Source organism: Sander vitreus, chromosome 12, assembly GCF_031162955.1.
Source record: "Sander vitreus isolate 19-12246 chromosome 12, sanVit1, whole genome shotgun sequence".
In the NCBI taxonomy this organism is placed as follows: domain Eukaryota; kingdom Metazoa; phylum Chordata; class Actinopteri; order Perciformes; family Percidae; genus Sander; species Sander vitreus.
This window is the reverse complement of record NC_135866.1, coordinates 17098827-17126742: the sequence shown is the minus strand read 5'-3', so window position 1 is coordinate 17126742 and position 27916 is coordinate 17098827. Positions and strand designations below refer to the sequence as shown.

Sequence of the window (27916 nt, the reverse complement as noted above, 5' to 3'; positions counted from 1 at the left end):
GTTTGATTTTTTTGTTGAGAACTTCCTCAGGCAAACATGTCAGTGGCAGTTTTCACTTTTACATAAATAACATTTGGGTGGGAGGAATAAGATCCACAATAAGGCTTCTTTTAGGACCCCCCCCCATTGTTGTAGCCGTTTACTTTTCATCGTGTCTATCCCAGTACTGTTCTATTGGTACGGTTTAGTGGAAGATCTCAACAAGAAGAGATGAAGCCTCTCCTCTGCCTCAGCAGGCTCAGAGAGGCCGGAATAGCAGGTCCTGGGATCACAGGAGGAAGGGAGGAAAGGCCAGAGAGAGAAAAAGTAGAGAGTGATGGGATTGTAAGAAGTTTATGTTTCAGCAGTCTGGGGTTTAGTCTCACTCTCACCCCCTTCTTTCCTCTCTTGCGTCTCCTCGTCTTCCTCCTCTGTGTGCTGCTCAAGCTCCTCCCTGGTGATCATCTCAAAGTCGTTCCCGTTGCTGTGCTGCGAGCCTTCTTCCTCCCGGCGGTCGCTGTCTGTGTCTGAGTGGCGGTCTGCCCCCGTTCCCTCCCCCTCGGCCTCTTTGCCCTCCTCCTCCTCCTCTTCCTCTTCCTCATCGCCGTCCTTCTTCTCGCTGTCTGATTTGTCATCGCTGTCTGACTTCTGAGCCTTGTTGCCATCGTTGTCCTTCTCGTCTGTCTTGTCTGAGCCCTTCTTATTGCTGGCCCGCGGTCCTTTGTACTCGTGGGTGTAGAGCGGCCGGAACGAGTCGATGAAACCAACATCTGCAGTCAAGTTGGGAAGGAACCAGAAATGGTGGCGCCCGCCAGTCACCAGCCAGATGATCAGGAAGAGGATGCAGCGGGCTGAAGACAGAGGTGACAACCAGTGGGATCAATTTTAATCTACAGCAATTCATACATCTCTTTAACTATAGTGGTATTCAAATCTAGATTAAACCCTCTGCTGCTCACCTGTGACTGAATGTTTGTCTACAATACTTTTATTCCCCTTACTGAATATGGGGCAACTTATAACTAATTACATCGTTGTAACTGTATCCCTCATGTGTTATTTGTTTTTTATTATACATTTTTTTCTCTTTAATTTTATTCTATTGTAGTTGATTTTACAAATGCATTTCTTTGCTTATATAAATACTTTGAATTGCCTCTCTGTTTGAAAGGAGCCCTACAAATAAAGCCGTGCTGTCTTGTTTTAACTGAAGAACTGAACAATTTATTGAAATTAATAAAATGAAATTAAGTATACAGCTAGGAAAAATGTCATTCTTGCTGACAGCATCCCTATGGGGATGCAGGTTTTATTTATTTTATAGTAATATACTACTACGCTGAAATGATTGCTGCCCGGCGCAGCCGCTCCACTCCTGATTGCAGCCAGAGTGACCATACAGATTTGATAACATGGGCGGCAAAATGAAAATGTTTTGCCGTCAGTGTAAAGATTCCAAGGGTGTGTGCCGGTATCCCCATTTGAATGATTAATTGCGTCTCTCTATGACGGCATGTTTTTAAACAACACGTTTGCTTTTGGAAATGTTTGGTGGAGACTTTGTGTGAACTATTTTGTTTGAAACATACTAAGCCCTTAATCTTTGCTCTTTTTGTGTGAACTACTGGGTCATTTTCCTTCTTAGGAACATATTTTTTCTTCTTCTAATAAAACAAGAAAAAGATAAATGTTTGAACTAGCCACATCCATTAGACATACGCAACTGGTGATGACATGGACATTAAAAGGTGCCACAAGAGAAAAAAGCTGGGAACTACTGCTAAAAACTCAAACAAATTCCTATGCAAATTAAAAATGGCTAGGGCGACATTTATATTTAAAATGTTATGATGTATATATATTAGGGCTGTCAATCGATTAAAAAATGTAATCTAATTAATTACATACTCTGTGATTAATTAATCGAAATTAATCGCATACATAATTAATGGTGCCTGAACCGATACTTTTTAAGAAAGGAAAAAAAGGAAAAAAAAAGGGTGCTGAACAACAGTTGGTGACATTAAAGAACGGCTTGTTTATTGCTAAGGCCACATGGTCAAAATGAATGATTTAATAATAATGTATAATAATAACTTATTTCACTAGTAAATTGCTGTTGAACTACAAAAACAACCACCAGATGGTAAAAGGACATTTACAATAACTTTAAATGCACCACGAGGCTGTAGTTTACCAGTTTCATTGAACGCACCGTCCGTGTTGTTTCTCCGACGGCAGCTACAGATTGTTACATACCGGTGTTGAATCCTCTACAGTAAAACACAGTCAGACTTTACACCGTTTAGCGTTAGCTGTCAGCATTGTAACCGTGTTTAATCCAGCTACTAGCTAGCGGTAGGCTAACGTTAGCTGCTGTCGAGTATAGTGTTAACTAGCGTCACATGCAGCGGTGTTTGTGTTGCCTATAACGTCTCAGAGAGAAGCGCAGACATATCAGTGGCACCAGATTTCGGTAGCCAGGGTTGGCAGGAAGAAGATTTTTACAAGTAAATGTTCCAATGAATGATCCAGGCAGCACATTCTCGTCTCCCTCCTTCATTTTACAGTCCAATGGTGGCTAGAACGGCTCCGGGTCAAATGTCAATATGGAATGGATTAATCTGCGTTATTTTTTTTAACGCGTTATTTTTTCTCAGATTAATTAATCGAAATGAACGTGTTATTTTGACAGCCCTAATATTATATATATATACATACACAAAGTACATGTACTTACCAACAGCAAGAAGCAATATACTGGCTACAAAGCAGCCTGCCGCAACACTTAGATAGTAAACTCCTACACGCATTTCTGCTGGCCACAGGGGGAACAGTGTGGCTGCTATCACAGCAATGACTGAAAGACAGAACACACACACACACACACACACACACACACACACACACACACACGTTGAGTAAAAAAAAAGTAAAATCAGCTGCCATCAGCGAAAGATAACCCTATATTCAGTTATTTTTCAAAAGAACTCTGTTTATGATTTTAAACCTCTGACTCACCGAGTATCAGTCCCATGGCAAATGTCTTAAAATGAACAGGATCGTAAATCCACACATACACCTAGAAAAAGAAAGAAAAGAGACACATTTTGGGTTTTGATGTCTTTCAGGATCACAAACACTTCTCCCACATATATACATATTTATGTTCTAAGCACACTCACCTCATTTCCATCTAGAAACAGCTGATCTTCATGAGGCTCCAGTTTAAACTTCTTCTTCACCTCTTTCTTCTTCTTGGGCGTTCCAGGACTATCATCCTATGAGAATGTATAATTAAATAAACAAATGTTATATATGAAATCTGTAGTTTTACGTAGGAATCACTTATACTGCAGTCAGTGGGACCTATGTATTGGTAATACCTCTTTCACACCAATGACCAGGGTCGTTCTTTTGTCAATTCAAACCAAGCCAGTCAAAACGGGTTGATTCCTGGTCATGGAAGGTTTATTATTATTTTTGGACAAGGGGAGAACATTTCTCCGTTTAGTCTATATCCACAATGTTAAACATTAAAGTAAAGTTAGGCTTTGCTGTTGGCTTCCCCGGCTCATTTAAAAAAAGACCTGTGACAATTTGGTCATGACTGGACACCTTCCAACCAATGACATCATTTGTCCTGCCCCGGTTGTTGGCGACCCTGGTCGCGTGCAATTCACATAGAAATGGACCTGCGTTCAACCTGCATCAACCACATATCAACCTGGGTTGCGAAGCTGAGTCTATCAACGCAGGTTAACCCTTTCAAACACAATATCAACCCTGGTTGAGCCCTTGGTGTGAAAGGGGAATTAGAGAGACAGATCATAGCCTGGAACTTAACCTTATGCCAACTGTGAGCTTTACGTTAAAAACATGCTTATAAAAAGGAGATGTGCTTATTCACTTTCTTGCAGAGAACTAGATGATACCACTCTCATGTCTATACGATAAAAATGAAGCTACAGCCAGCAGCCGGCTAACTTATCTTAGCGGGAAACCGCTAGCTGACTGTGCCAGAAAGGTAACAAAATCCACCTACCGGCACCTCTACAGCTTACTACTTAACATGTTGTATGGTGTCTGTTTACTCTGTACAAAACTAGTGTAAGTGTAAAAATGATAATTTACAGTTTTTTCATCATTCTAGGCAAGCAAGTGAACGAGAGTATTTCCTAAACTTGTACTTTAAGTGTTAATGTTTTTGGAAGGTCTACACTGAATGCAGCATTTCAGTTGGTTATAGTTGGCTGGTCACATTATTAACTAGGGGTGGTACGGTTCACAAAATCCACGGTTTGGTTAGTATCACGGTTTTAGGGTCACGGTTTTCGGTTCTTGTTATTTTTTCTTTTAATCATTAACACTCCAGAAATATACTTCAGCATATGATATATAGCTAAAATTAGCATATTGAATGCATGTTGCACAATACATGCACACAGTGGCAGTTCTATCTATTGTTTTATTTCCGCTGTCATCATAGGTAACATGAATTCCAAAATGTTCCCACACACCAGACTAGCGCATCCTCCGACTCCGGGCAGCCTTCCTCATCTCTCCCACTTACCATTTCTGCATGTGACGTGACCTGCAGCATTCCACACTCCACTTGAGGAGTGGTCGGCTCGGCGCCTCTCAAAATCTGATGAAAATCTTTTAGACTGACCTTTGTCGATCAAAAAAACAGACAGATTCAGCAACTGTATGGCCTATTTCTCGCTTAAAATGTTGTCAGAACTATTTTCGTAAAATACGAGATCGTATCGTGGATGTATTAAGAGAACGGATCGTATTCAGAATGAGACGCCATTAGAGTCTGTTTTGAAATTCGGGAGCAGCAAGAACCACGTGATGCGTTCGTCCAATCAGCTGCCATGTGTTGCGTTCGTCACGCTCGTCGTTTCCAGTAAGTGTTTCAACATAGGTGTCGAAAGTGGGCACTACGGCAGTAAGTGGTTAGTGCACATTAACAGTGGACTGACGAACTGTGCGACGCACACACGGTCCGAATCGAGACAAGCGAACCGAGCGGTTCGGATGTTTTTTCATGAACCGTACCACCCCTATTATTAACTCAAACTGGCCTTTGGCCCAAAAAAACCTCACCTGTTAATTTTCCACCATGAACTGATGACCATGAGCTTTTTATTTTCTGATTTCTAAAGATCTGTGTACAGCAGTCAATATCCACCTGTTTACTGTCAAGTTCAGCAGTGTCAAGGCAACTCTGACCACTCATTAAACAAACATACAAAAACTGAAATCAGTGTGAGGGGGTGTCTGTAAACTGTGCCAACACCTTGTTTCAGATGGATCCCTCTGTCACAGCAGTGTAAATATACTGATGTTTGACAGTAAAGCACAAGCATTTCCATCCACTAAATTCGTAAACAGTATTCATGGCATTTCGTATTTTACCAAATACCTAATTTTTAATGGGATGCTCTCTCGTTAATATTTTTTATAGAGGCCAAACATAAAAGCTGCAACAGTGATAACACTATCTTGTGAAGACAGATATAATCTGAGGGGTTTTGTCAACATAGAGGTCAACAGTGTTAGATCACGTACGTTCTTCTCTTTCTTAGTTTCAACAGCCTCAGACTCTTTCTTCTTCTCTTTCTCCTTCTTCCCTTTTCTCTCCTCCTCTTTGCTGCTGTCACCCTTGGTCTTCTCCTTCTCTTTCTCCTTCTCTTTCTTGGTGTCTTTCTCAGGCTTTTTCTTCATCACTTTGAGAGCCCGGTGGAAGAACTGCTTCTTTAGGAGTCTACAGAGGACGGAGGAGAATGACTGTGGCTGATGTAGAATGGCTGATTATTTACCACTGATTTGTAGGACGGTTTTCATTATTTCCGTACATTATATCGACCAAACAATTAATTGACAAATCAAGAAAATAACCAGTGAATTAATTGACAGTGAAAATAATTGTTAGTTGCAGCCCTATATACCAGTGACCATATTGCAAGTGTATGTATCAAATGCTTAGATACCTTATTTTGGACTAACACTTTTTGACAAATAATTATTCATCTACAACATCAGACAGGTAGCAGGGTGTGTTAGAAAGCTAACCTGTTGCAGTAATCCAACACAGACTCCCTGGTGGTGAACAGCGCCTCCTCTCCCTTCTTCGCCTTGGCCCACTTGGAGTCCATCAGACAGTCCACTGCCTTGGAGGCTAAATATAGGGACACGAACATATTAAAAAAACAGAGTGGTACAGGGTCTGAAAATTTCATTCAGTGATTATTCTGGTAAACTGTCTTTTTATCAGCTGTGCAGAAGCTGAATAATTGCCATAAGTGCGAAAAACGTCATAGCCTGTGTTGAATGAAAATTCACTACATTAATGCACATGGAATATATTTATTATTCTAATTATCTAAAAACTGAATACAAAACAGAACAGTGGGCAGTAGTTTAGATGGAGTAAAATGTCAATGCCAATTGGGGGCAGCAGAAATTAGTTGTGAACAAAACACTGATGCTATCATCACCATATAAGTTGATACTGCTAGCTTGTAAGCGAAGAGTTGCTTATTTACACATCTAGCAGTTACAGACCAACATTATCATTCACGTGGAGTCGTGTTTGTGAGGAATGTAAGTCCAATATTCAATCTCTTTTATCTCTGCTTTGGTCTCTACCAACTCCTGAGGGAAACATTTGGCTGTTTAGCTCCACTGTGTTCACCAGCTGGTCGCTGTGTCGGTCTGCTGTTTGGTGTAGAGCAGGTAGTAGTGTACTGTGGGTTTTTAGAAAATAGCTGTCTGCTGTGGCTGAAAACAATGCTATGAGAGCAGTGAGAGTGAACCAAAACAGTAAAGCTGCGTTCACATTAGCCCCCGGGGAACAGGCGATTTGCCGCAGGGTGGTGCGGCGATGTGGGAATGTCACTGAAAAGGCCCATTTGTGTGATGCCCTGTTGTTTTCTTTAACCCCCCCTCCCCCCAATGTAGCACAAGGAGACATATTTCACAGTTACTGTTTTCCGTAAGATTGTTTATAGATCTCAACATTTCCGACTGCACTCGAAAGCAGCTTAATTAATTAATTTATTTAGCAATGGTGCTTTGTTGTTGCAGGAAACAGTCAACTGTTACACAAACACCTGGGCAGTTCAGTGCTTGGGTTTTAAACCAGCAGCGATAGAGGCAGTGATGTATCCTGTGTACTGTACGGGCCTCTCACACCGCCTCAAAACCGACAGACGAGTCCGATTGCCGGGTACATGGTTAGCCACCGCAGCGTGACGTGGGGTTGTGTTTCTCCAAAAGTTGAATCGTCTCAACATTTGTTTCTGCGTTCTTTTTCATCTACCCCCATTCAAAATTAATGGGCAGACCGGTGCTTTCAGGCAATGTGAATGCATGCTAAGGCTGTGGTTGGACAGCTAAACAATGAAGTGAAACTCACTATAAAGCTTTGTGAAGCTGAGGGGAGCTGCAGCTTCAGTAAGTCACTACGAGCACCTCTTTCACAACTTAATTTGATTCATTCTTGTTGTAAAAATATTGATCACTGTAAGTATGTCTACTTATCCCTTTATCTGACAAATTAACCTTGAATAATGGCTACAGGCAGTAGACAGCTGTCCAAAGCAAAGATAAGAAAGGTCATGTGATGGTGATGAGAGGGATAAGCGGCCTCAGCAGTCATAACCTCTTCTATACACAACTACTGACTAAGCAAACAGCATTTCCCAAAACAAACGTATTGCACCATGCAAAACAAGACAAGTATAAATACTGTGTTGCTGGGTCAGGTCTGTAAATGGGACTGCAGCTGAAACATTTGTTTAAGAATTTGACAACTCTTCGATAATGTGACACAGAGTTTGCCCTAAAAATACTTGTGTGAAAAAAACCACAGGTTTTTAATCACTGTGACAAAATCAAATGCAACTGAATCTCTGCCTGTGTGTTCGAAAACAAACAGAAGGCAGGGTTTGATCTCCTGATTCAAACTACACCCAGTATGTGTAGGTTGGTGTTGTGCCTGTTGCCTCACATCCCACAGCTGAGCACTAACCAATAAAATAGTCGACTCTGTGGCCCATCATGTTGGTGGACTTGGTTGCGCAGTTGAATCGGAGGTACTTGGCCACCGCCTTCTCCTCCTTGGTGGGCTCGCTCACCTCCTGCAGGACCAGACAAACACACAGATGAATATACACGCATGAAAACAATATCACAATCAGTCAATGATACTTTACTATATAACTCTGCTGCCAGGGTCCTCACCCACACCAAGACGTGGCAGCACATCACCCCAACCCCCATCCACTTTCACTGGCTCCCAATTAAGTCCCGCATCAAATATAAAATCCTCCTTCTCACCTACAAATCCCTCCATGCCCTGGCCCCACTGTACCTCTCTGACCTCCTCCATCATACACCCCACCCCGAAACCTGCGGTCCTCAGACGCTGGGCTGCTCTCTATTCCCCACACCAGACTCTGTACCTTTGGAGACAAAGCCTTTAGTGTTGCAGCCCCATCCCTCTGGAACAACCTCCCTGCAGATATTCAAAATGCTACATCCCTGGACATTTTTTAAAAACTCCTGAAACACCACTTGTTTACCACAGCGTACAACCTCCCTTAGTATAGCCACTGTAATTCTGTAAAGTGTCCTTGGGTTTCATGAAAGGTGCTATATCAATAAAAGTTATTATTATAATTATGTTCTGGCATTGAACTACAGGCAGACAATCAACAGCAAATCTTAAAGATACATCCAGACAGGGTTTACGTTATCCGGCATATGCCATTATCTTCACTTTACATGCCTCTCATCTGCTCTGCTCCGTGCATGTGTGAAGAGGCACAGGCAGTAAACATGTATATGCGGACCATTCGCAGAGCGGCTGCTGCACAGCTTCCGCTCTACAAACTGATAATAGGCTAGATGCTAGTCTTCTATTTATATATTTTACTATAAAACACGAGCAAAGGACATTGATGATTGTGTGGCGCTCAGAATTCTGCGGCGGCGGTGCACAAACTACTGGTACTACTTATTTGCAGTGTTGTTGTTGTAGGGCTGCTCGATTATGGGGAGAAAAAAAAAAATCATAATCACGATTATTTTTGGTCAATACTGAAATCACGATTATTTAACATGATTACTCACCTTAAAATATGAAATTATTTCCCTTAATACTTTTCCCGTTTTTTCTCAGTCAGAACACAAGACAAAATAAGAGTTTGCTTGCAAAAGGTAATAATGATTTTTCTCGATTAATCTGTTTTTGTGATCGTTGTGAGCTGAAAACGTGATCACGATAAAAAATTTGGTTAATTGCACAGCCCTCTGTTGTAGTGCACCTGTATTATGCTGTAAAGTATACCTAATATGTTGTCAATACAACAGCCCGAACTATGACCATATTAAAAAATTATTATAAAGTGAAATCCACAACACCTCTGTCACTCAACAAAAGTGACCATTATAAGATTAACAAAAATAGTAATTGCATCCGACCCAGGCTTCTGCACTGCATTGCACTAAAATGTGCTCAGCCTTTTTAATGTAAAACAGGTGTGGTGAGTGACTTAAATCTATTACATTTTATATATCTGGATACATTTTTGTTTTAACTAAAAACTAGAAAACAGAGATTAAAAATGACCGGATTTTAGTCTATGTTTTGTCTAATCCAGTGAATTAAATATCTACTTGACCAAATTCAGACTACATTTAAAGGGTCAACGTTGAATATTTAACGGTCCTTCATCCCTAAATGAACATACTAGCTCTGCTGTATCTGCTTGGGTGCTAAAATCTTTGACTGTGAGAATGTATTCTCTGTTCCACGAACAACAATCTACTTTGAGCAAAAGTTTCATTCATAGACCATATCAGAGGTAACCAAAATATATTCAAATAATATTGAAATCGGAGTGGCTGAAAAAAAAAAGCTTGCACAGTGTAGATAGTATCTAGCAAAAGTCGTCCTCCCTTCTCACAACATCTGCACTGTCTGCCTGTAGCACTGAACCACATGCCAACACAGATGGAATAAGAGCATTGGCACAATGAGAGTCAGTGCTGCTCTATCCAGTCCAGCTGGTTCCGGCCAGCAACATGAGGAAGATGAGGCTATCAAACCAGCCTTTGTTTAAAGAAGCAGGTATCAGTCACACAGCTCAGTTACATGAGACCCCTACACAGAAAGCCCCCTGTCACCGTCTATATGATCTACCAGGCTTGATCACAAAAGGATTAGCTGCTCTGCTCTAACAGCCATAGTATGTGATTGCTATTGCTCCACACTAGGACCAAAGCACTGGTCTTTAAAATGCATATCCAAATAACAGTTTTGGCTAGATATGACACCTATTTCCCCTTTTGAATACGGTAAGACACAATGAAAAATGGGAGCTGAATAATCAAGAGGAATCATGTCCAAAAGGAGATAACTGTTGTGTAATCTAGCGTGGTGATCTTTGGAAGCCTCTTTCAAGACATAAAGGTCATAACAATATGAGTTATGCAACTGAACTCGAACATGCAGAGACCTACACTTAGTTGGGTGGTTAATTAGGAACACCCACTTCAAGCTAATGCAACAGCCTTGTAATAAATCCTTCCTACATGAGGGTTATGAAGTTGCAAATGTTTTTCAGAGAGGTGTTGATTCAACATTACAGTCAGTTTGTGGCGCTGTTGGACTGTATTGTGTTATATTGGGAAGTGTTTCTAATATTTAGACTACCCTCATTAATTTAAATAGAGCAGATAAAATCCCATAAAACTGAACATTATAACCTTTGTCAATGTAGGGTTTAATTATTGCAGGCCTGTTGAATGAGACAGCATTACTTATCGAGGTGAACCAAGTAACAGGCAACCAACATTGAAATAATAATCTTGGCTTCATGTCAATTCTTGAATACTGTGATGTAAAGCCCAATCATATGGTGTTTGAAAACTAAAGAGGAATTGTGTGTATAATGTATAGTGGTGGTGTTAAGAGAAAACTCTATTTTTGGTTTCAGGTATGCTCATAAATGAGAAAATACCATCTCTGTTTGTTATGCAACTGAAGTAACTGAACTCAAACGGGCAAGAGAACTACTGTACACTCAGTTGCCAGGATATTAGGTACACCTTGCTAAAACTAGTGCAGTCTAGAACAACAGTAATCCTATGAAGGATGAAATGTTCATTTTGGAGGCTGTAGTTTGTGGTGCTGTTGAATTGTTACACTGCAAGGTGTAATGCATTAATATTAATATTTAGTCTACATTGATATAAAATGTCTAAAACTCTTTTAAGAAACAAACTTAATAAAAGGTAGGATTTATTGCAGGGCTGTTAAATTAGAGAACATTAGTTTCAGCTAGATGTACTTAATAAATTGGCATATTAATATTTAATATCAAAGTAATATCTTTGGTTACAGAGCAATTTTAGCATAGATATAAAACACTTGTTCTATATCTATGAATGTTGAAGCCCCTGAATGCTGTCAGGTAAAACACAATAAAATCGCATTTTAGCAATCAAGAGAAACAGAGGTTAAAAAAAGAAAATCTGAATGTAATACAGAGTGATGATGTTGTTATTAAACAGGCCTCTCTTAACTGTGGTCCACACAATAGTGGCTATGTGTTGTTAATTATGCAGCTGAGTCTGACAATATTGCTGTGTACCAAATCCATACTAACTGTATACAGTATGTACTATAATATATCCAATAGTATGTATAGTATGTTTTGAAACTAGTATGCATTGCAATCAACATACAGATAATTATACACTATTTGCACCACTGGACAGCAATCAAACTGCAACTTAAAATGGAACTAACAATAAGACATAAAAACAGTAAAACGTTTTAACACCTGTGAACTTCAACATAGTGAATGCTTTATTTTGCTCCGTTTCCAGTTTTATCACACAACAAACTTAGACCACATATTTAAAGTATGAAACTTGGACACAGCTCATGTCTGAATGAAAACTACAATCATATTTAATTAAAATGCCTCTAAACAAAGTTTTGCTAATCTGGTTTTTATGCATATGTATCAATAGACATCTGAAATGGGCCTGTTCATGTCTTCTTCATCTGTTCTTACCACGTGACAGGTGAAGTAATCAAATTATTGTTTCTGGTTTTGGTGGTACAAACAGATCAGTAATATGGCATGCTTTTGGGGGAAAGGCTTGGGATCCAAAACTAAACTACTACACGTTTTGTTTTGTTTTAAACATGCACTGGAGTGATGCTTACGTTGACTGACCCTGTAGCCACTCTATATACTGTTTCTTTGACTGAAATCAAGCGCTACTGGAGGCAAAGTAACGTCACAACGCTGCTACCCGCACAGTAAGTTAGATTGTGATGCACTGTGTTGACTCATTAATTAAAGTTCCCGCAGATTGCCGAACATTATGTAAACACGTCTGGTTAGAGCTGACGCAGCTTAGCCAGAAAACGTTTCCAATCAGAAAAAAGATGGTGGACTGTAGAGACAGCTAAGTAGAACCTATAAGAATAACTTTCTTGTGTGAGTGCTACTGGCAATAAAGATAATAATTAGCTCGAAACCGTGAAATCAAAATACAAACACTAACATTTGTTTTCGCTACCCAGCTAATGCTAGCTACCGTTAGCCATCATCTGGCTTTATCTGCCGCCGGTTACTGGCTCCCCACGAGGATGCTGCCGTTAACAAACATCCCTCAATAGGTCGTAAACTAGCACATGGTTGTTATTTGTTGTCCTTTAATTTGCACGGGCAGCAATTTCTATGAATTAAGTGATGTTACCTGGATCCGTTTCTTGTGCCTCCTGCGCTCCGCCATGATCCCCCAACTCAGCTCCTCTGACGGGCGCGAGGCTGCGCACGCGCATGGAGCGTGTAGTATCCTGTAGTATCGCGAGACTAACCGATTAGTAGTTGACAAAAAAATAGATGATTTTATTTAGCGTAACTGGGCCCTCATTAAATTATGGAATAATTTAAAAAAATTTTTTAAAGTAGGCCTATTTGTGGTAAAAATATGTAATATTTGAGTTACATAAAAGCTTTTTATTTGTTTTCTTCCTAATTGTCCTTGAAATAGTGGTCAAGAACCCCCCCCACCCCCAACACAAAAATGGTTTGGCCACTGATCAAAATTTGATCTTGTCATTTGATTTGAAGTTCAGTACGCTCAAAATGTCCGGTCAGCAGAAGTCCGGTGCTCAGAAAAGGAAAGAAAAGAGAAGAAGAAAATAGAGGCCTTAGAGATTTTTCTAAACAAATATTTAAAAAAAAGGTGGTGACGGTGAAGCTGGAACTAGTAAAGTCAACGTAGAGCAAGGTAAGAAACAGCGTAGCCAACGTTTACGAGCCTTGTAACGTAACCTAACAGGCCAGCTCTAATGTTAACGTCCATTAGCTTGTGTAAAAGCCTGACACAACACGTTCTCTTTGACAGAAACAGTTGAGTTTGGTAGCTCCGTCAGAGAGGATGAGACAGAGAGGAGAGAGATCCAGCTGCAGTCAGATGACAGAGAGAGTAATGCGGGAGGGGCCCGCTGCCCCGCAACGGAGGGACAGAGTCAGGCTACCGGTGAGAGAGAAGAGAGAGAGAGAAAGAGTCAAAGAGAGAGAGTCACAGTGATGCGGGAGGGGCCCGCTGCCCCGGTGCGGGGGGACACAGTCAGGCTACCAGTGAGAGAGAGAGAGAGAGAGAGAGAGAGAGAGAGAGAGAGTCAGAGAGAGAGAATCACAGTGATGCGGGAGGGGCCCGCTTCCCCGTCGGAGAGTCTGAGCAGAGACTGATCACACACTTAATTTCAGCGAGAGATGTGAGGAGAGGAAGAGCAGAGGAGAGGAAAGGAAGAGCAGAGGAGAGGAACAGGAGAGGAAGAGCAGAGGAAGAGCAGAGGAGAGGAGTAGGCCTAGTCCAGGCAAAGTAGCGTTTTACGACAGACTAATTGTAATTTTTTTCCTTTACTCCTATCAAAATGAAACTTTACACCATGAAAGTACCCATGAAAAGTATTTTTTTGTATTACAAATTTCTTCCACAACCAGGACGGAATCCGCATTGTTCCTCTTCAACCCGAGGTTCGACTATCGGCCGAACCTTCCTGTCCAGCACCTTGGAGTAGACTTTACCTGGGAGGCTGAGAAGTGTGATACCCCTCTAATTGGCACACACCCTCTGGTCCCCCTTTTTGAACAGGGGAACCACCACCCCGGTCTGCCACTCCTTAGGCACCGTCCCAGACTTCCACGCAATGTTGAAGAGGCGTGTCAACCAAGACAACCCCTCCACACCCAGAGCTTTAAGCATTTCTGGACGGATCTCATCAATCCCTGGGGCTTTGCCACTGTGGAGTTGTTTAACTACCTCAGTGACTTCCACCAGGGAAATTGATGACAATCCCCCATCATCCTCCAGCTCTGCCTCTACCATAGAGGGCGTATTAGCTGGATTTAGGAGTTCCTCAAAGTGCTCCTTCCACCGCCCTATTACCTCCTCAGTTGAGGTCAACAGCGTCCCATCCTTACTGTACACAGCTTGGATGGTTCACCGCTTCCCCCTCCTGAGGTGGCGAACGGTTTTCCAAAAGCACCTTGGTGCCGACCGAAAGTCCTTCTCCATGTCTTCTCCGAACTTCTCCCACACCTGCTGCTTTGCCTCTTTCACGGCAGAGGCTGCAGCCCTTCGGGCCCTTCGGTACCTTGCAACTGCCTCCGGAGTCCTCTGGGATAACATATCCCGGAAGGACTCCTTCTTCAGTCTTCTACGGCTTCCCTGACCACGGTGTTCGTGGGTTACCGCCCCTTGAGGCACCTAAGACCCTAAGACCACAGCTCTCCACCGCAGCTTCAGCAATGGAAACTTTGAACATTGTCCACTGAGGTTCAATGCCCGCAGCTTCCACAGGGATGCACGAAAAGCTCCACCGTAGGTGTGAGTTGAAAGTCTGTCGGACAGGGGCCTCTTCCAGACGTTCCCAATTTACCCGCACTACCCGTTTGGGCTTACCAGGTCTGTCCAGAGTCTGGGGTCTTATTGGCGAGTGAGGGGACAATGGAGTGGGAGATTGCTCGGAGAATCGGCGCAGCGGGTGCGGTATTACATTCAATTTATCATTATATGTGACTAAAAGAGAGCTGAGCCAGAAGGCAAAGCTCTCAATCTACCGGTCAGTTTTCGTTCCTACCCTCACCTATGGTCATGAAGGCTGGGTCATGACCGAAAGAACAAGATCCAGGGTACAAGCGGCCAAAATGGGTTTCCTCAGGAGGGTGGCTGGCGTCTCCCTTAGAGATATGGTGAGAAGCACAGTCATCCGTGAGGAGCTTGGAGTAGAGCCGCTGCTCCTTCGCGTCGAAAGGAGCCAGTTGAGGTGGTTCGGGCATCTGGTAAGGATGCCCCCTGGGCGCCTCCCTAGGGAGGTGTTCCAGGCACGTCCAGCTGGGAGGAGGCCTCGGGGAAGACCCAGGACTAGGTGGAGGGATTATATCTCCAACCTGGCCTGGGAACGCCTCGGGATCCCCCAGTCGGAGCTGGTTAATGTGGCTCGGGAAAGGGAAGTTTGGGGCTGCTACCCTTGCGACCCGATACCGGATAAGCGGACGAAGATGGATGGATGGAAGTTCCTCTGAAAATTAATTTTAATATGCAAATGAGCTATACACTAATCGAATTTGCCCAAAATACACCCAAATAGGCTTCATTTTTTCCTTTACTTCTACCACAATAAAACTTTACATAGTAAAAGTATACATGAAAAGTAACTTGTATTTTTGTATTACAAGTTTCTTTTGAAATGAATTTGAATATGCACATGAGCTCCACACTTATTGAATATGTCCTAATTTGCATAGGCAGAAATACCATTCATATATATGACAAACAATCTTCCCCAGTCATCCTACTGCCAATGGGTGATGGCAATGCTGCTTTTAGACTGGCCTCTAACCTGAAAACTGCCTGGCTTGGTAGTACCTGCCAGGGGTATAACCAGGGTTTGAATTATGATTTCATCTTTCATGATTTCATCTTTTTTTAAAGAGACCCCCAGGTCTCTAGAGGCATAATTTACTCCTCCCTCCTCTTTTGCGTCTTTTGTTGGGGAAGTAACTTCCTTAAATGTGTACATGACATTCACCTCAATGATACATTAATTCATTTTAATGAATTAATAAACCCCTGGACTGTAATATTTCAGATGTTTGAGCAAGATTTCTGCTCATGTGCAAAACTTTGTGCACATTCAAATATAACTCTTCTGTGCTCTCTGAGATTTGGAGGAGTCGTGATATTTTGAGAAAAATAAAGTTATAATAGGCTGTTACAAGAATAAAGTCACAATATTTCTGAAAATAATCTACCTGCATCATAGTCTGCTGTGCATTGCGTGATTGCTCTGCTGATACGGTAGATCTCAGACCTTCTGACAGATCCAGAGCCCCGTTTGGGTCTCTGGTCTCTGAATGAGAGAAAGTTTAGGGAAGTGGCTGTACGCTGCTCTACATCGGGGGTGGGAAACCGAAACTACTGCAGAAATTCACGGAGCACAAACGGGACACATCTGAGCTCCGTGTGTTTGGGAAAAGTGCTTTATTTGTGATTTAAATAATGGTGCTGATGATTTTTAGAGACCCCCACAGGTGTATGATTTTACTGCTTTCATGGGCGCTCATCCTCTCTCTATGGGAGCTCAGCTCCCACTGGCTCCCACGTTATTCGAACCCTGGGTATAACCCCCGCCGGTATAGTCTTCAGGGTCACGGAGGCACACAAGCCTCCTCACCACGACAAGGTAGCAACAACAGGGGAGTTTTTTTTTTTTTTTTAATCCAGCCTGGATCCTCGACCCCTTCTCGGTGGCTCTTGGTTTTAGCACCCCCTATATCAGTTCCTGGTTTGTTCTTACGTTAGCCTCTGCCGGGAAGCTAACGTTAGTTTAGCTAACAGCTTGTTAAGTTAGCTGACTTGCGCAGGCTTAACTTGACGTGAAAGTATAAGCGGAGCGTTTGTTCCATATAGTTATTTATTTATTCCATATATCTGTGCACGGCTCTATTCATCCGTCCTCATCATTGTATACAAGTGAACTCAACTCAACTGGCATACACACAGGTATATGAGAGAATATAATACCTTACGTAAGCGTAAAACCGTAATGCCTCAAATATAGCAACCAACACTATTACTGTAGTGTATTGATTAGAGCATTATACAAAAATTATATTTAACACAGCTAATTCAGCTAACCGCTAGCTGACAGCTTGATTCAGTCTAAAATAACGTTAACTCAAACTTAACACTGGGTAAAGCTGTCTACAGCTGACGTAACAGCCGTTATATATGTTAACGGTTATTTTCAGGTTTTATTTTGAGGGTCTTTTAAAGTTATTACATGCTGTCTCAGCTAGCGGTTAACCGAATTAGCTGTTAGCTAAACTAACGTAGCTTCCTTTATTCAGTGGTGCGCGGTGGTTTATGGGATGAGTAGTTCCTTCGCTCTGAGATGACGATATGTACACAGTCTTGTACCTTTGACTTTTTGGGGATTTTCTGTTCATTTTTTTTACTCGAAATGATATGTTGTATGCTTATGAGTCATGTACCATCTGGTTAGCCTAAGGCATGGTCTAAAACCCTTTATATACGGATTTTTCCAGACGTCAATGGGAGAAATGAATGGAAAATTTACTTCCGGAACCCAAGGTCTCTCAGAGGAGGGGCGGAACTGTTGAGCTCTATTTGATTTGTATATTGCTCATTTGCATATTCAAATTCATTTTCAAAGAAACTTATAATACAAAATGTTTTACTTTTCATGTAGACTTTCATTGTGTAAAGTTTTATTGTGGTAGGAGTAAAGGAAAAAATTAAGCCTATGCAGGTATATTTTGGGTAGCCTATAGTCGATTAGTGTATAGCTCATTTGCATATTCAAATTCATTTTCAAAGAAACTTGTAATACAAAAATTTTTACTTTTCATTTCATTTCATTGTATAAAGTTTTATTTTGATAGGAGTAAAGGAAAAAAATAGCTCCATTGGGGTGTATTGTTGTCTGGCCTTACTGGCACACATCTCGGATTGATGAGAATTAAACATATTTCCTCAACTAGGATTTCTTAGGACTTTTAGTATGTGGTTCTGGACATCTTATAGAAATGATCTATGCTGAAAAAAATTCTTTTACAATTAGTTCTATTTTTGGCTCCAAAATGAGTTACTTTGCCTGGACTAGAGAGAAAGATCAGAGGAGAGGAAGAGCAGAGGAGAGGAAGAGCAAGGGAAAAGGAAAGATCTGGGCCTGGGGGGGGGGGCATCCAAGATTATCTCGTCCCGGGTCCAGGCAAGACTGTCAGCTGGCCTGCTACTACTACTACTACTACTACTACTACTACTACTACTACTAATAGTAATAATATATGCTTCATGATGAATCATGCACAAGATGAAGGAGCTGATGGGATTACATTTCACTAGAATTGTACCCAGTGTGTATGATTCTTGATATTCACTTATTATTCCTTACCTTAACAGATAGCTAGTACTGCAGGTTATATGTAGAAAAACACTTTTATTGCAATCAAACAGACGAAAAAGGTATCAAACATCCAAACATCTTGCTTAGATTTTTCACTGTTTGATTATAAAACTATTCCCATATTATTTTTATGGTCCTCATGGCGGCCTACTGGAGAAATGACCCTTAGCATATTAAAAAAATAATTAAGTTTAAAGCTACACGCAGACATGTAGATGTATGTAATTATATAAAAAAGAAAAAAATTATATTGGACCTTCTTATGGTCTCATAACTCATACATCAGTTTCACTCCACTAATTAAAAAATATGTACATATTATGTAAAATACAAATATTCAGCAGACTCGTGGGCCTAGTGAAACTATGCGTTAAACATGCACCCAGGAAGCAAATTGTAAAAAGCCTCTTCAATCCAGTTAATCATAATGTAAACAAATCCACCACTAGAGCCATGCTTTACTGTGAGTGCAGGGCAGGCTGGGCCTGGTTAGGTTTGCATCTTTCCACTTTATCAGTTCTGATCAGGCTGTCTCACTGCTGGCAGATGGAGGGGAATTGTTTTCTGTCTCGTGCAGGTGTTCTGTAGATTTGAGGACATCAGGGTCTCTTGGACTCGCCATCATCTCCTCGCTGTTGCAGTTAACAGGGGAGCCGATCTCTGATGAGTGGTCGGCGGGCTTCTCTGGAGTGGCCTGCAGGGTGGAAGTGGAGAGCGGCAGATTCCTCATGTACAACATGTTGCCCAGACGCCTGGACACCTGTGGAGGAAAAAAGAGACTTGACACATATTAAAGGAATGATGTACTTGTTAGGGGTGCAAGAAATATCGACTCAGTATCGTTATCGCAGTATATCGAAAGTGTCGCAATAAGAAAGCAATATATTTGTTTATTTTGTGGAGCGCTGCGTCCCGTCCGTTGGCTGTGTGGCTTAGTTGTGTTTGATTTAGAGCCCGCTTGAAACACTATAATGATCATCATTTCTTTGGCCAGTTACTGTGCCACTTGCACAAGTTAGTACACGTCAGCGCACGGGTCCACTACGTGACAAACCCTATGGAGCGTACCACGCGTGTGCATATTCCGAGAGAGTGACAGTGTAAGTGAAGAAATAGATAGAGACAACTAAACGGAACGAATCAGAGAAGAGAAAGAAATGTTGTGTCCTGTTCTCATTATTTACATATTTTATACTGTCCAACCAGTAAAACATGTCCTGTTCTGTAGACATGGTCATGTTGGACCAGTCCAATATGATTGAAATAAACCTTGTGTTGTAAGAAAACTTGTTTTATTTGTTATGAATCTATTTTGATGCGTTTTCCTGTAAGTTTTGTAATTTCACACGTGTTTAAAAATATCGAAATTAATATCGATGTTGCAATATTTATAATCAATATCGCATGATCACACTTTGTCAATATCGTGCAACCCTAGTACCTGTAGAGGACAGGAAGTGCTGCAGAGAGTGGTCACAATTATCACACCTGTGCAACAATCCAATCAGTATAATGGTTCTCCATAGGTTTTTTTTCTTTCACAGAAGACATTTTGAAATGTCACAGTAGAAAAAGCACAGGTGTGCATAATAAAAGTAATGATGGCTAAGTTCCATTAAGCTGCTTCAGTGTCATGACTTACTGGGACACTTGAACAAAACATAATCATCGATAATGTTATTAGTAACACCTGTGCTTTTCCTACTATGACAAGTCAAAATGTCTGCTGTGGAAAAGGCCTATTCTACACCTGATACAATAATGTATAAGTTAATATCTAATTGAATTAATATCATACATTTGTACTTTATTTACCTAATATTGTCATTCTGATTCTGCATATTGTACTTTGAATATTGCTACTTCTGTTTTCTTTGCATACTACATTTATTGCATGTTTTTTTGTACAGTTTTTTCTGACCCAAATCGAATTGGGTCTGATGATAGAGGATGTCATATGCTGTACAGATTTTAAGACCCTCTAAGGCAAATTTGTGTATTGACGAGTTATTGTGTAGCGTTGCACAGGCATTGCTGAGATTTATATTAAAGTAGCACTCATCCCATCTTTATAGTGTCTAAGTCTTGATATAACTTCCTTTATGACTTGTTTGTGAATGTTCGGGGCTCAGTCACAGTCTGTGTTTCCTACCTGTGAGCGGATCTTAAGAGCTGGTCCCAGTTTGAGCCCCAGTGTGTCCAGTAGATGCTCCTCTGACAGGAGGGGCAGCGTCTCCCCGTCAATCATGTGATCCTTGAACGTCTGCAGAATAAAATCACACAACATTAGCACAACAAAGACCAAACAGAAAGAATTGAGACAGTTACAGAAAACCTTAAAAACCAACCTGTGCATATTCTGAACATGTGGGTATACTGTTGATAAAGTTGTAAACATCATTCACTGTCCACTTCCTTATGTCTTCGGGCACCTCATCACCATTAAGAAAGAGATTGGGTGGACCTGGAAAAATAAATGTCCTCTTTATTGGTGCTGTAATACAATTTATTTGCTAAAAGAATATATATATATATAGTGATCCATCTTTAGAAACTCACCAGGTGGAAGGAAACCATTTCCAGGGACTGGGAACATGTAAGGCATGCCTGTGAGTGCTCCACCAGCGGAGGGATACATGAATTTCTCCTGAAAAGCTGAACATTGACTCGATATGTCTTTATCATTTTCACCGCTGTTGGCCACATCTGACCCATCTTGACTGTTCACACAGGTTTTACGCAGGCCTGGGTCCCCATCTTTGTAGTTCTTTCGGCTTCCTGTGGCAAGTTCAGAGTCTAGTTTTGCTTGATGGTGCGTCTTGCTAGTGGGACACTCCTCTCCCATGTCCCCCTTAGCCTCCACCTCTTTCTCTTCCCCTGATGTGGCCCCTGGGCTCTGCTCCACACTTTTATCTTCAGTATGGCCCTTCAGGTTGGACACATGACTCTCTGTGCTCTTGTGAGCAGTCGGCCTCCTACCAGCCCTGCGTCCCCTCTCTCTGTGCAGCGTGCTGATTGGTGGGTAAGGGCTGGCTGACATGAGGATGCTGTTGGAGTGCAGTTCATCCAAGGTGGGACGGTGGATGAAGACATCTTGGCCGTCTGGCATGCGCTGCCGACCTCTAAATGCCATGGGGTTGGAAGGGTAAGACATGTGATTATCGATTCCCATAAGTCCCTTCTGGTGGGCATTCTCCAGCTCTTTCTGGTGCAGGATGGCATTCATCTCCATTCTGAACAGGAGCACACACAAATATTAGACATTCGTGCAACAATGATGATGGAACCACATTATCACACTTTGTTATCAAATTAAACGATTAATCAAATGTCTCAGTTTTATTTGGCAAAATGTAATGTAGACCTGTGTGTAGATGGAATAGTTCTCTGAGATGCTGATGATATTCTGCACGCACTACCTGGCTATATTTTGCTTGTGAATGAACTCCTGTCGCCGGGCAACTGTTTCCATGGGCTCAGAGGGCAAGAAGCCGTAGCCAGCTGAGAAAAAAAAAAAGACAGACTCGCTGTTAATGCTCATATAGACAGGCCGTTAGGTATGAATGTGCATCGGGCCATGCTCACCTGCTGCAGGAAAAGCTCTCCCAGGCAGGACATTGGCATGGGGAGGTAGAGGTGGACCCAGGTGAGGTCCCATGTGCATCTGTCTGGCCTCGGAAGCTACCATCTCGGAGGGGGGAACCAGCTCTCTGATGAAAGACAAGCATTGAAAGGGGGGACAAGGGAAAAATAATCAACTGTAATAACTGCTGTTTTGTCAATGACTAAGGTATATTTTGGTGCATGCAACAGATGTTTCTCTCAAGTAGCCATGTCTTTTTCGCTCATGCACCTGTAACTGACTGAGCTACTGTTTCAGTTTTAAGAGTGACTTCAGGTACAGACCTCTCCATGAAGCGAGGTTCGAACTGTGTTGGGACCCCCTGTAACCTCTGCTGCCCCTGGGTGAGGATCTGTGGAGCCATGGCCATCTGGTTCCTCATTATCATCTCTTGCCTCTGCCTCAGCTCTGCAAGAGTAGAAAAAACACCACAGGTCACCGGGAAGCCAGTTTAGCCTGAGATGTGCACCGACTGTGAAAGCTGGAGACAGCGGGTACTACTGAGCAGCTAATAATACATTTAAATCAATACACGGCAGACAAGGTCACACAGTTGGTTTAACCTGTTATGAGCTCCAGATTAAATTCAGACAAAATAGACGGTGTCAGGAAATGTGTAGCCTAAATTAAAAAAACATTATATATTTATACACACATTCAAGTTCTGCACCTATATTTAACTGTAATATTTGTTTGTTTTTTGGACTCCTGCTATATTTTATGTTGTTGTGTTGCTTCATCCCCTCTGTGTTTTTCTCATTTCTCACCTCCAGCTGACATGCCATTGACCAGACGGTACCAGTGTTTCTCATCCATAGCCCCCTGCTCTCCCAGCGCTGTCATCTTCCTCAGCTGCTCCCGTGGGGTCATGACACACACGACCTTTGACCTCCTAACCGCTGTAGAAGTTTTAAAAGAGGGTGGAACATGTAACTACTTTGATAAACTGGTTACTGTAATATTGCATGATATATTGTAGTTTTGAAGTATAACTTCATAAAAAATTTAGCTTGGATGGACGTATACATTTTGTAATTTCTGATTACTGCCACAAGGGGACAGCAAATATGTACACATTAAAGAGCTTGTTGATGCTCAATGAACTTTGTGCTACCATGTATTTTTTCAAAAGAATATTTAATCCCACTAAAATACCAACAAAGTAACATTTGTCACTAAACTTTGTTATCATATATATATATATATGTAGGAAAACACAGGAAAAACACATTTCATTCAAACAATCCTACTTAATTTACATAACAGTACAGAGGATTGTTTTCGTTGTTGCAGATGTCGTGTCATGTTAGTGAACTTATTTACCTATTTGTGGTGTTTGTATTTAAGCAGAGCTGTGACGATTAAATATTTTTGTTGAGATTAGAACCGACTGACAAAATAAAATATAAATTATAAAATATAACAAAAAGGGATCCATGCACACACACAAATTAATTCATTAACCTTTGATCCTTCCTCTCACCTCTTACCTCCACCCTAGCATTAAGCATTAATCTTAAAGCAACCTTAACCTTAACCCTGACAATAAACGTAAACCTAATCCTAAACTTAAATTTAACACCCAAATCCTAATTTAAATACCAACCCCTTAAAACGTGGAGACCATCACATACACACTTCAAATGGCCACAATGTTCTTGGCTGAGCCAGCAGTATATGTAAACAAGCACAATCAACTTAGACACCTATCTATCAAACAACTAACACTCAGTATGGTTTTAAAAAATCACTTAAGAAATATTACCTTCAAAGATATTTCAATTTAATTTAGAGAGATTCTGTTATAGGGCTTTTTTAATTTTTTTATATTTTTTAATTTGTTTTGTGTGTGATTAATTGTGTTAACTGTAAAATATGATTTGTATTTTCAAATGTTGTGTAATGTGAAGTAATGTCTTTGTGCGTATGTTGTGTAATGTGATGTCGTAAATTGTATTATAGATAGATAGATTGTAGGACCCCAGGAAGAATAGCTTTTAGCTTATGTTGAAGCTAATGGGGATCCAAATAAAACAAACAACCCTCCAATTAGCTTCACACTGCAGAAATCCCATTACAAAATATGAATGACTATGAATCCAGTTCTGCTAATCCAGCACCAGACTGCACAGTATGCTTCTGGGTAGATGAATTTGAATCTGAACACAAGTTCGCCATCCACTTTTTCATATGATATTAGTTTAAACTCATCATAATAGTATTTGATTGATATGTTTGTCAATGTTTCAAACTGCATACTGTATGTACTACATTTTTTCTGCCCTCCTCTCCCTCAGAGAAATGCTGTCATAAGATTTTCCCTGAGGCCTTGAGCATTATCCACAGTCCCTCAAGTTCCTTCTGAAGCCCATCTAATCTGAGGGCTGTAATCCGCCTATTAGTCCTATAACAGTCTGCTAGCTACATCTGCTGACCTGCCTGAGACCGCCCATCCAACCCCCATCCCCAACCTCCCAGGCCCCTGCTACCACCAGGATCCTATTAGCTAAGTCCTGGCTATACAGCACTTTAAAGGGATGTGTTGAAGGTAATCCGCACATTTAGAGTTTTACCCTCAGCAAACCTTGCCTGTAAGCATCCCGGACAATACACCCTAAGTGCTAAGCCTATTAGCCGCCATTAGCTTTCAGGATGTCCTTAAAACACCTTGGGGATAAATCTGGGGATGCAATCGGTTTATGTGGAGCTATGTGGCGCTCCAATGCCACAACAGCTAGCATCAGCAAATAAGAAGAAATGTATTTCAACATTTACATCTCTGTAATTCCCAAGTGGGCTCTAAACTCTGAGCCTCCGGGCATTGGTGTAATGTATTATCACCTTCACATTCTCTCACTGAGAATTAATGATTTATACTTTCATTTATACTTTTTTTTTTACATTTTACATTCTTAACGATTACATATAGAAAGTAAAATAATGAAAATGGAGACCTAGAAATATAAATTTGATCCCTGAGTCTCTCCAGAAACAGAAAAAAAGTACCACAAACTGTGACAGGTCAAATGGGGCCTGTGTTAACACCTGATTGTGCCTCCCATGTATCAGCATTACATGATTCACAGAGCTAAGCTGCCAGGTTTTCAAAAAAAGTAATATGATTTTTGAAAAATACTTTTTGAAGGTATTTACAGAGTCATAAAAGACTGTACATAAGTATTCTGTCCGCCGCACGATGAAAAAATATTTTTAACCTGTTTCCTAAATTGCGATTTATTTTCTAATCCAAACAAAGATGGTAGCCGGATGTCTTGCTCAATTTGCTTAATGTGAAACAGGTAAAAATGGTATTATCAGTAACATCAGCAAAGGCCTTGCAATTTGAGGTACATTGTTTTCAGTTTATCTTTATGGTACATTGGCTATTTTAATATGTCTAATGTATGTATTTGGTGGTTTAATTATTTGTATGTTGCACTGTCATCTGGATCAAAACAATATTCAGTCTGTTGCACGAAAAAGATTTTTAAACCGTTTCTTAAGATGTGACTATTTTCCTTCAGGTAGCATGCAAGCAAGCAAAAATATTGACATGTTATTTTCTATGGAAATGTAAAATATTGGAAAGAAATATCAATATACTAATGTGTTGAGTTTATTTACCATTTTTGTCAATACACAAACGTTAGGAACCTGCCTCGGTGAGCTGTGACAGGAAACTTAACATTCATACTGTATACAAATAATAGAACCATATACATAACATATACAAATTAAATAAAGATAAAAGAAAAGATAAGGATAAAAATACCTTAAATTGAGAGAAGTTTGCTGATAATGCTACTGATAATAACATTTTTAATTGTGTTTCACATCCGTCTCCAATCTTTGTTTGGATTAGGAAATAATGTCGCAAATATAGGAAACAGGTTCAAAATCTTTTTTCATTGTGCAGTGGACAGAATATTTTTTCATGCAGATGATTAAAAGAGTCTTTTATGATTCTGTAAATACCCTCATAACAAGAGTAAGTGTTAAACCGCCTTTGTTGTTGATTGTTGGGTATTTTGTTTTGCGGGAAAATCGCATGCTTAGCTCTGACTCCAATGCAGAGGTAACACATGAGAGGCATAATGTGTTATGTGGAAACTTAGAGGAATTCTTTGATAAGGCCTGTTCGATCACAGCTAACACTTTTATTAGGTTTTGTTTTAAGTCTTTTAAGTGAAGTTGTAGACTAAGACTTAACGTATAACGCTGTAACACATCTCCAAACCTAACCTCGCTCAAACTTCTTGCAGAATCTTACATGGAAGTTTCAAGTGGCATTTTGTGAGTGAAAATGTCATTACAGGGGAGTTCTTGTCTCATATTTCCTCAATAAACAGAGGCCACACCGCAGCTGCCAAATCTGTGGCTTGGACTCTTTGGATTTGCTGTTGCCTGGTTAATCTCATTACAAGAATGAATTAAGGGAAAAATTGCTGACGGCTTAGATGGAGCCCTGAGGAGGTCAAATCAGACAAGACAGAAGTATTGTCTAGTCCTTCCTAATCCCCCCTCACACAACATACACATGCTAAATCCATGTTATATGCTGTCAGTTAGAAGAAGCAGATTATATTTTATGAGAGTTGTAAGTGGGCAAGCTCCAGGTAGTATTGATTAAGAATTACTTGTGATGTCACAACTCACATAACAAAATGCTAGAAAAAGATGATTGAAAAGATAAAATTAAATACAAATCAATATGTAGAAATATACAGAATGAAGTAGACACAAATCATCACAGTTAATAAGAACCACATACTAATTCATCATGTATTGGAGCATTATTTTCATTTCAATAAGCGCTATCTACAGAATCAGGGCTAATTTTAAGGGTAATTATGCAGATTTCAAGGTTGTTCCTCTAATCGCATTGGCCCTTTTATTTATAACATTGTGATGCAAATATTGAGCTACGTGCATGGATTTTTAGGTTGTTACTGTTATTTTTTTTTTATCACATACTGAGGCACCTAAGTAGACTTAAAACTAAAATACAACCTAAATAAATCAGTCACAAAGAAAAACAATGCAGGAGGAGAATGTGAAATATTGAACATAACTAAAGTTTTAACAGACTTACCTTCAAACTTGAACCAGTGAGCAGAGCTTGGAACTGGTTTTGTCCCAATTCAGGTAAAAACACAAGTAAAAAATGTGAAGGAACAACCTTTGGATAGTTCACAGACTGTCTTTCTTTACTGTCCTTGACTACTGAGCACAGCCTGCTGCCAGCTAACTGCCTTAACTAAAAAAGACCTTTTAAATACCGATTCATTTCATCTCCATTAGATGGCCTTATCTCCTGTAGTAAGTCCTCCCTGTCCTGACATCACTATGATCTCCCATCCAACTGCTTGCCGCACCTTGCAACTGATGTGTAATTACTGAAGCAGCACTGGTCCTAAGCATGGGGTGCTAAACCTCTTTCAACGTTTACCTCACTAATCCCTTGTTAGCACTTTAGACCATAGTTAAGACACCTAAATGCTTAGCTTCCTTTTCCAGTGGCAAAATGTCCAACCCCTCCTTAACTGCTTTGCGGCCACATGCAGAGAAGCTACATCATGCTGGTTATAGACTTTAACAATCCAACAGATCAGTGTTGTTTTGGATATTCCTCACATGTAGTTTTGGTGTGAGAAGTATGTTGCTCCCCATGGTGCCAAAGGGTTGACCCAAACATGCTTGGTGGTAATTTGCTAGAAATCCGACTAAATGTTGGCCGGATGATCCTCTCAGACCTCTTAATCTGACAGTTTGTGCTC

General features: G+C 40.8%; 2 protein-coding genes across 2 annotated transcripts; both read right to left on the bottom strand.

Moving 5' to 3' along the window:
* Window positions 1-207: 207 nt before the first annotated feature.
* sec62 (SEC62 homolog, preprotein translocation factor) lies at window positions 208-12849 on the bottom strand. Its single transcript, XM_078264172.1, has 8 exons — window positions 12772-12849; window positions 8021-8129; window positions 6061-6166; window positions 5557-5752; window positions 3165-3260; window positions 3001-3061; window positions 2720-2839; window positions 208-830 (listed from the first exon to the last, which is right to left on the bottom strand). The coding sequence occupies exons 1-8, from the start codon at window positions 12805-12807 to the stop codon at window positions 334-336; spliced, it is 1221 nt and encodes a 406-aa protein (XP_078120298.1). The 5' UTR covers window positions 12808-12849; the 3' UTR covers window positions 208-333.
* Window positions 12850-19040: 6191 nt separating this feature from the next.
* samd7 (sterile alpha motif domain containing 7) lies at window positions 19041-23009 on the bottom strand. The gene is made up of 8 exons (XM_078264721.1): window positions 22907-23009; window positions 22424-22547; window positions 22103-22227; window positions 21937-22018; window positions 21077-21750; window positions 20866-20981; window positions 20670-20780; window positions 19041-19277 (listed from the first exon to the last, which is right to left on the bottom strand). The coding sequence occupies exons 1-8, from the start codon at window positions 23007-23009 to the stop codon at window positions 19041-19043; spliced, it is 1572 nt and encodes a 523-aa protein (XP_078120847.1).
* Window positions 23010-27916: the final 4907 nt, after the last annotated feature.

Bases quoted from the DNA above. Each gene is read 5' to 3' on its own strand.
- sec62 (XM_078264172.1), bottom strand. From the start codon at position 12,807: ATGGCGGAGCGCAGGAGGCACAAGAAACGGATCCAG. The intron at 6,167-8,020 runs GTTAGTGCTCAG...CCCTATATTTAG, and splicing joins CAGAGTCGACTATTTTATTG to CCTCCAAGGCAGTGGACTGT. The intron at 831-2,719 runs GTAAGTACATGT...CTCTGTCTTCAG, and splicing joins TATATTGCTTCTTGCTGTTG to CCCGCTGCATCCTCTTCCTG.
- samd7 (XM_078264721.1), bottom strand. From the start codon at position 23,009: ATGACCCCACGGGAGCAGCTGAGGAAGATGACAGCGCTGGGAGAGCAG. The intron at 20,982-21,076 runs GTGAGTTTCTAA...TTATTTTTCCAG, and splicing joins AAATGGTTTCCTTCCACCTG to GTCCACCCAATCTCTTTCTT. The intron at 19,278-20,669 runs GTAGGAAACACA...TTTCCTCCACAG, and splicing joins CTCTTAAGATCCGCTCACAG to GTGTCCAGGCGTCTGGGCAA.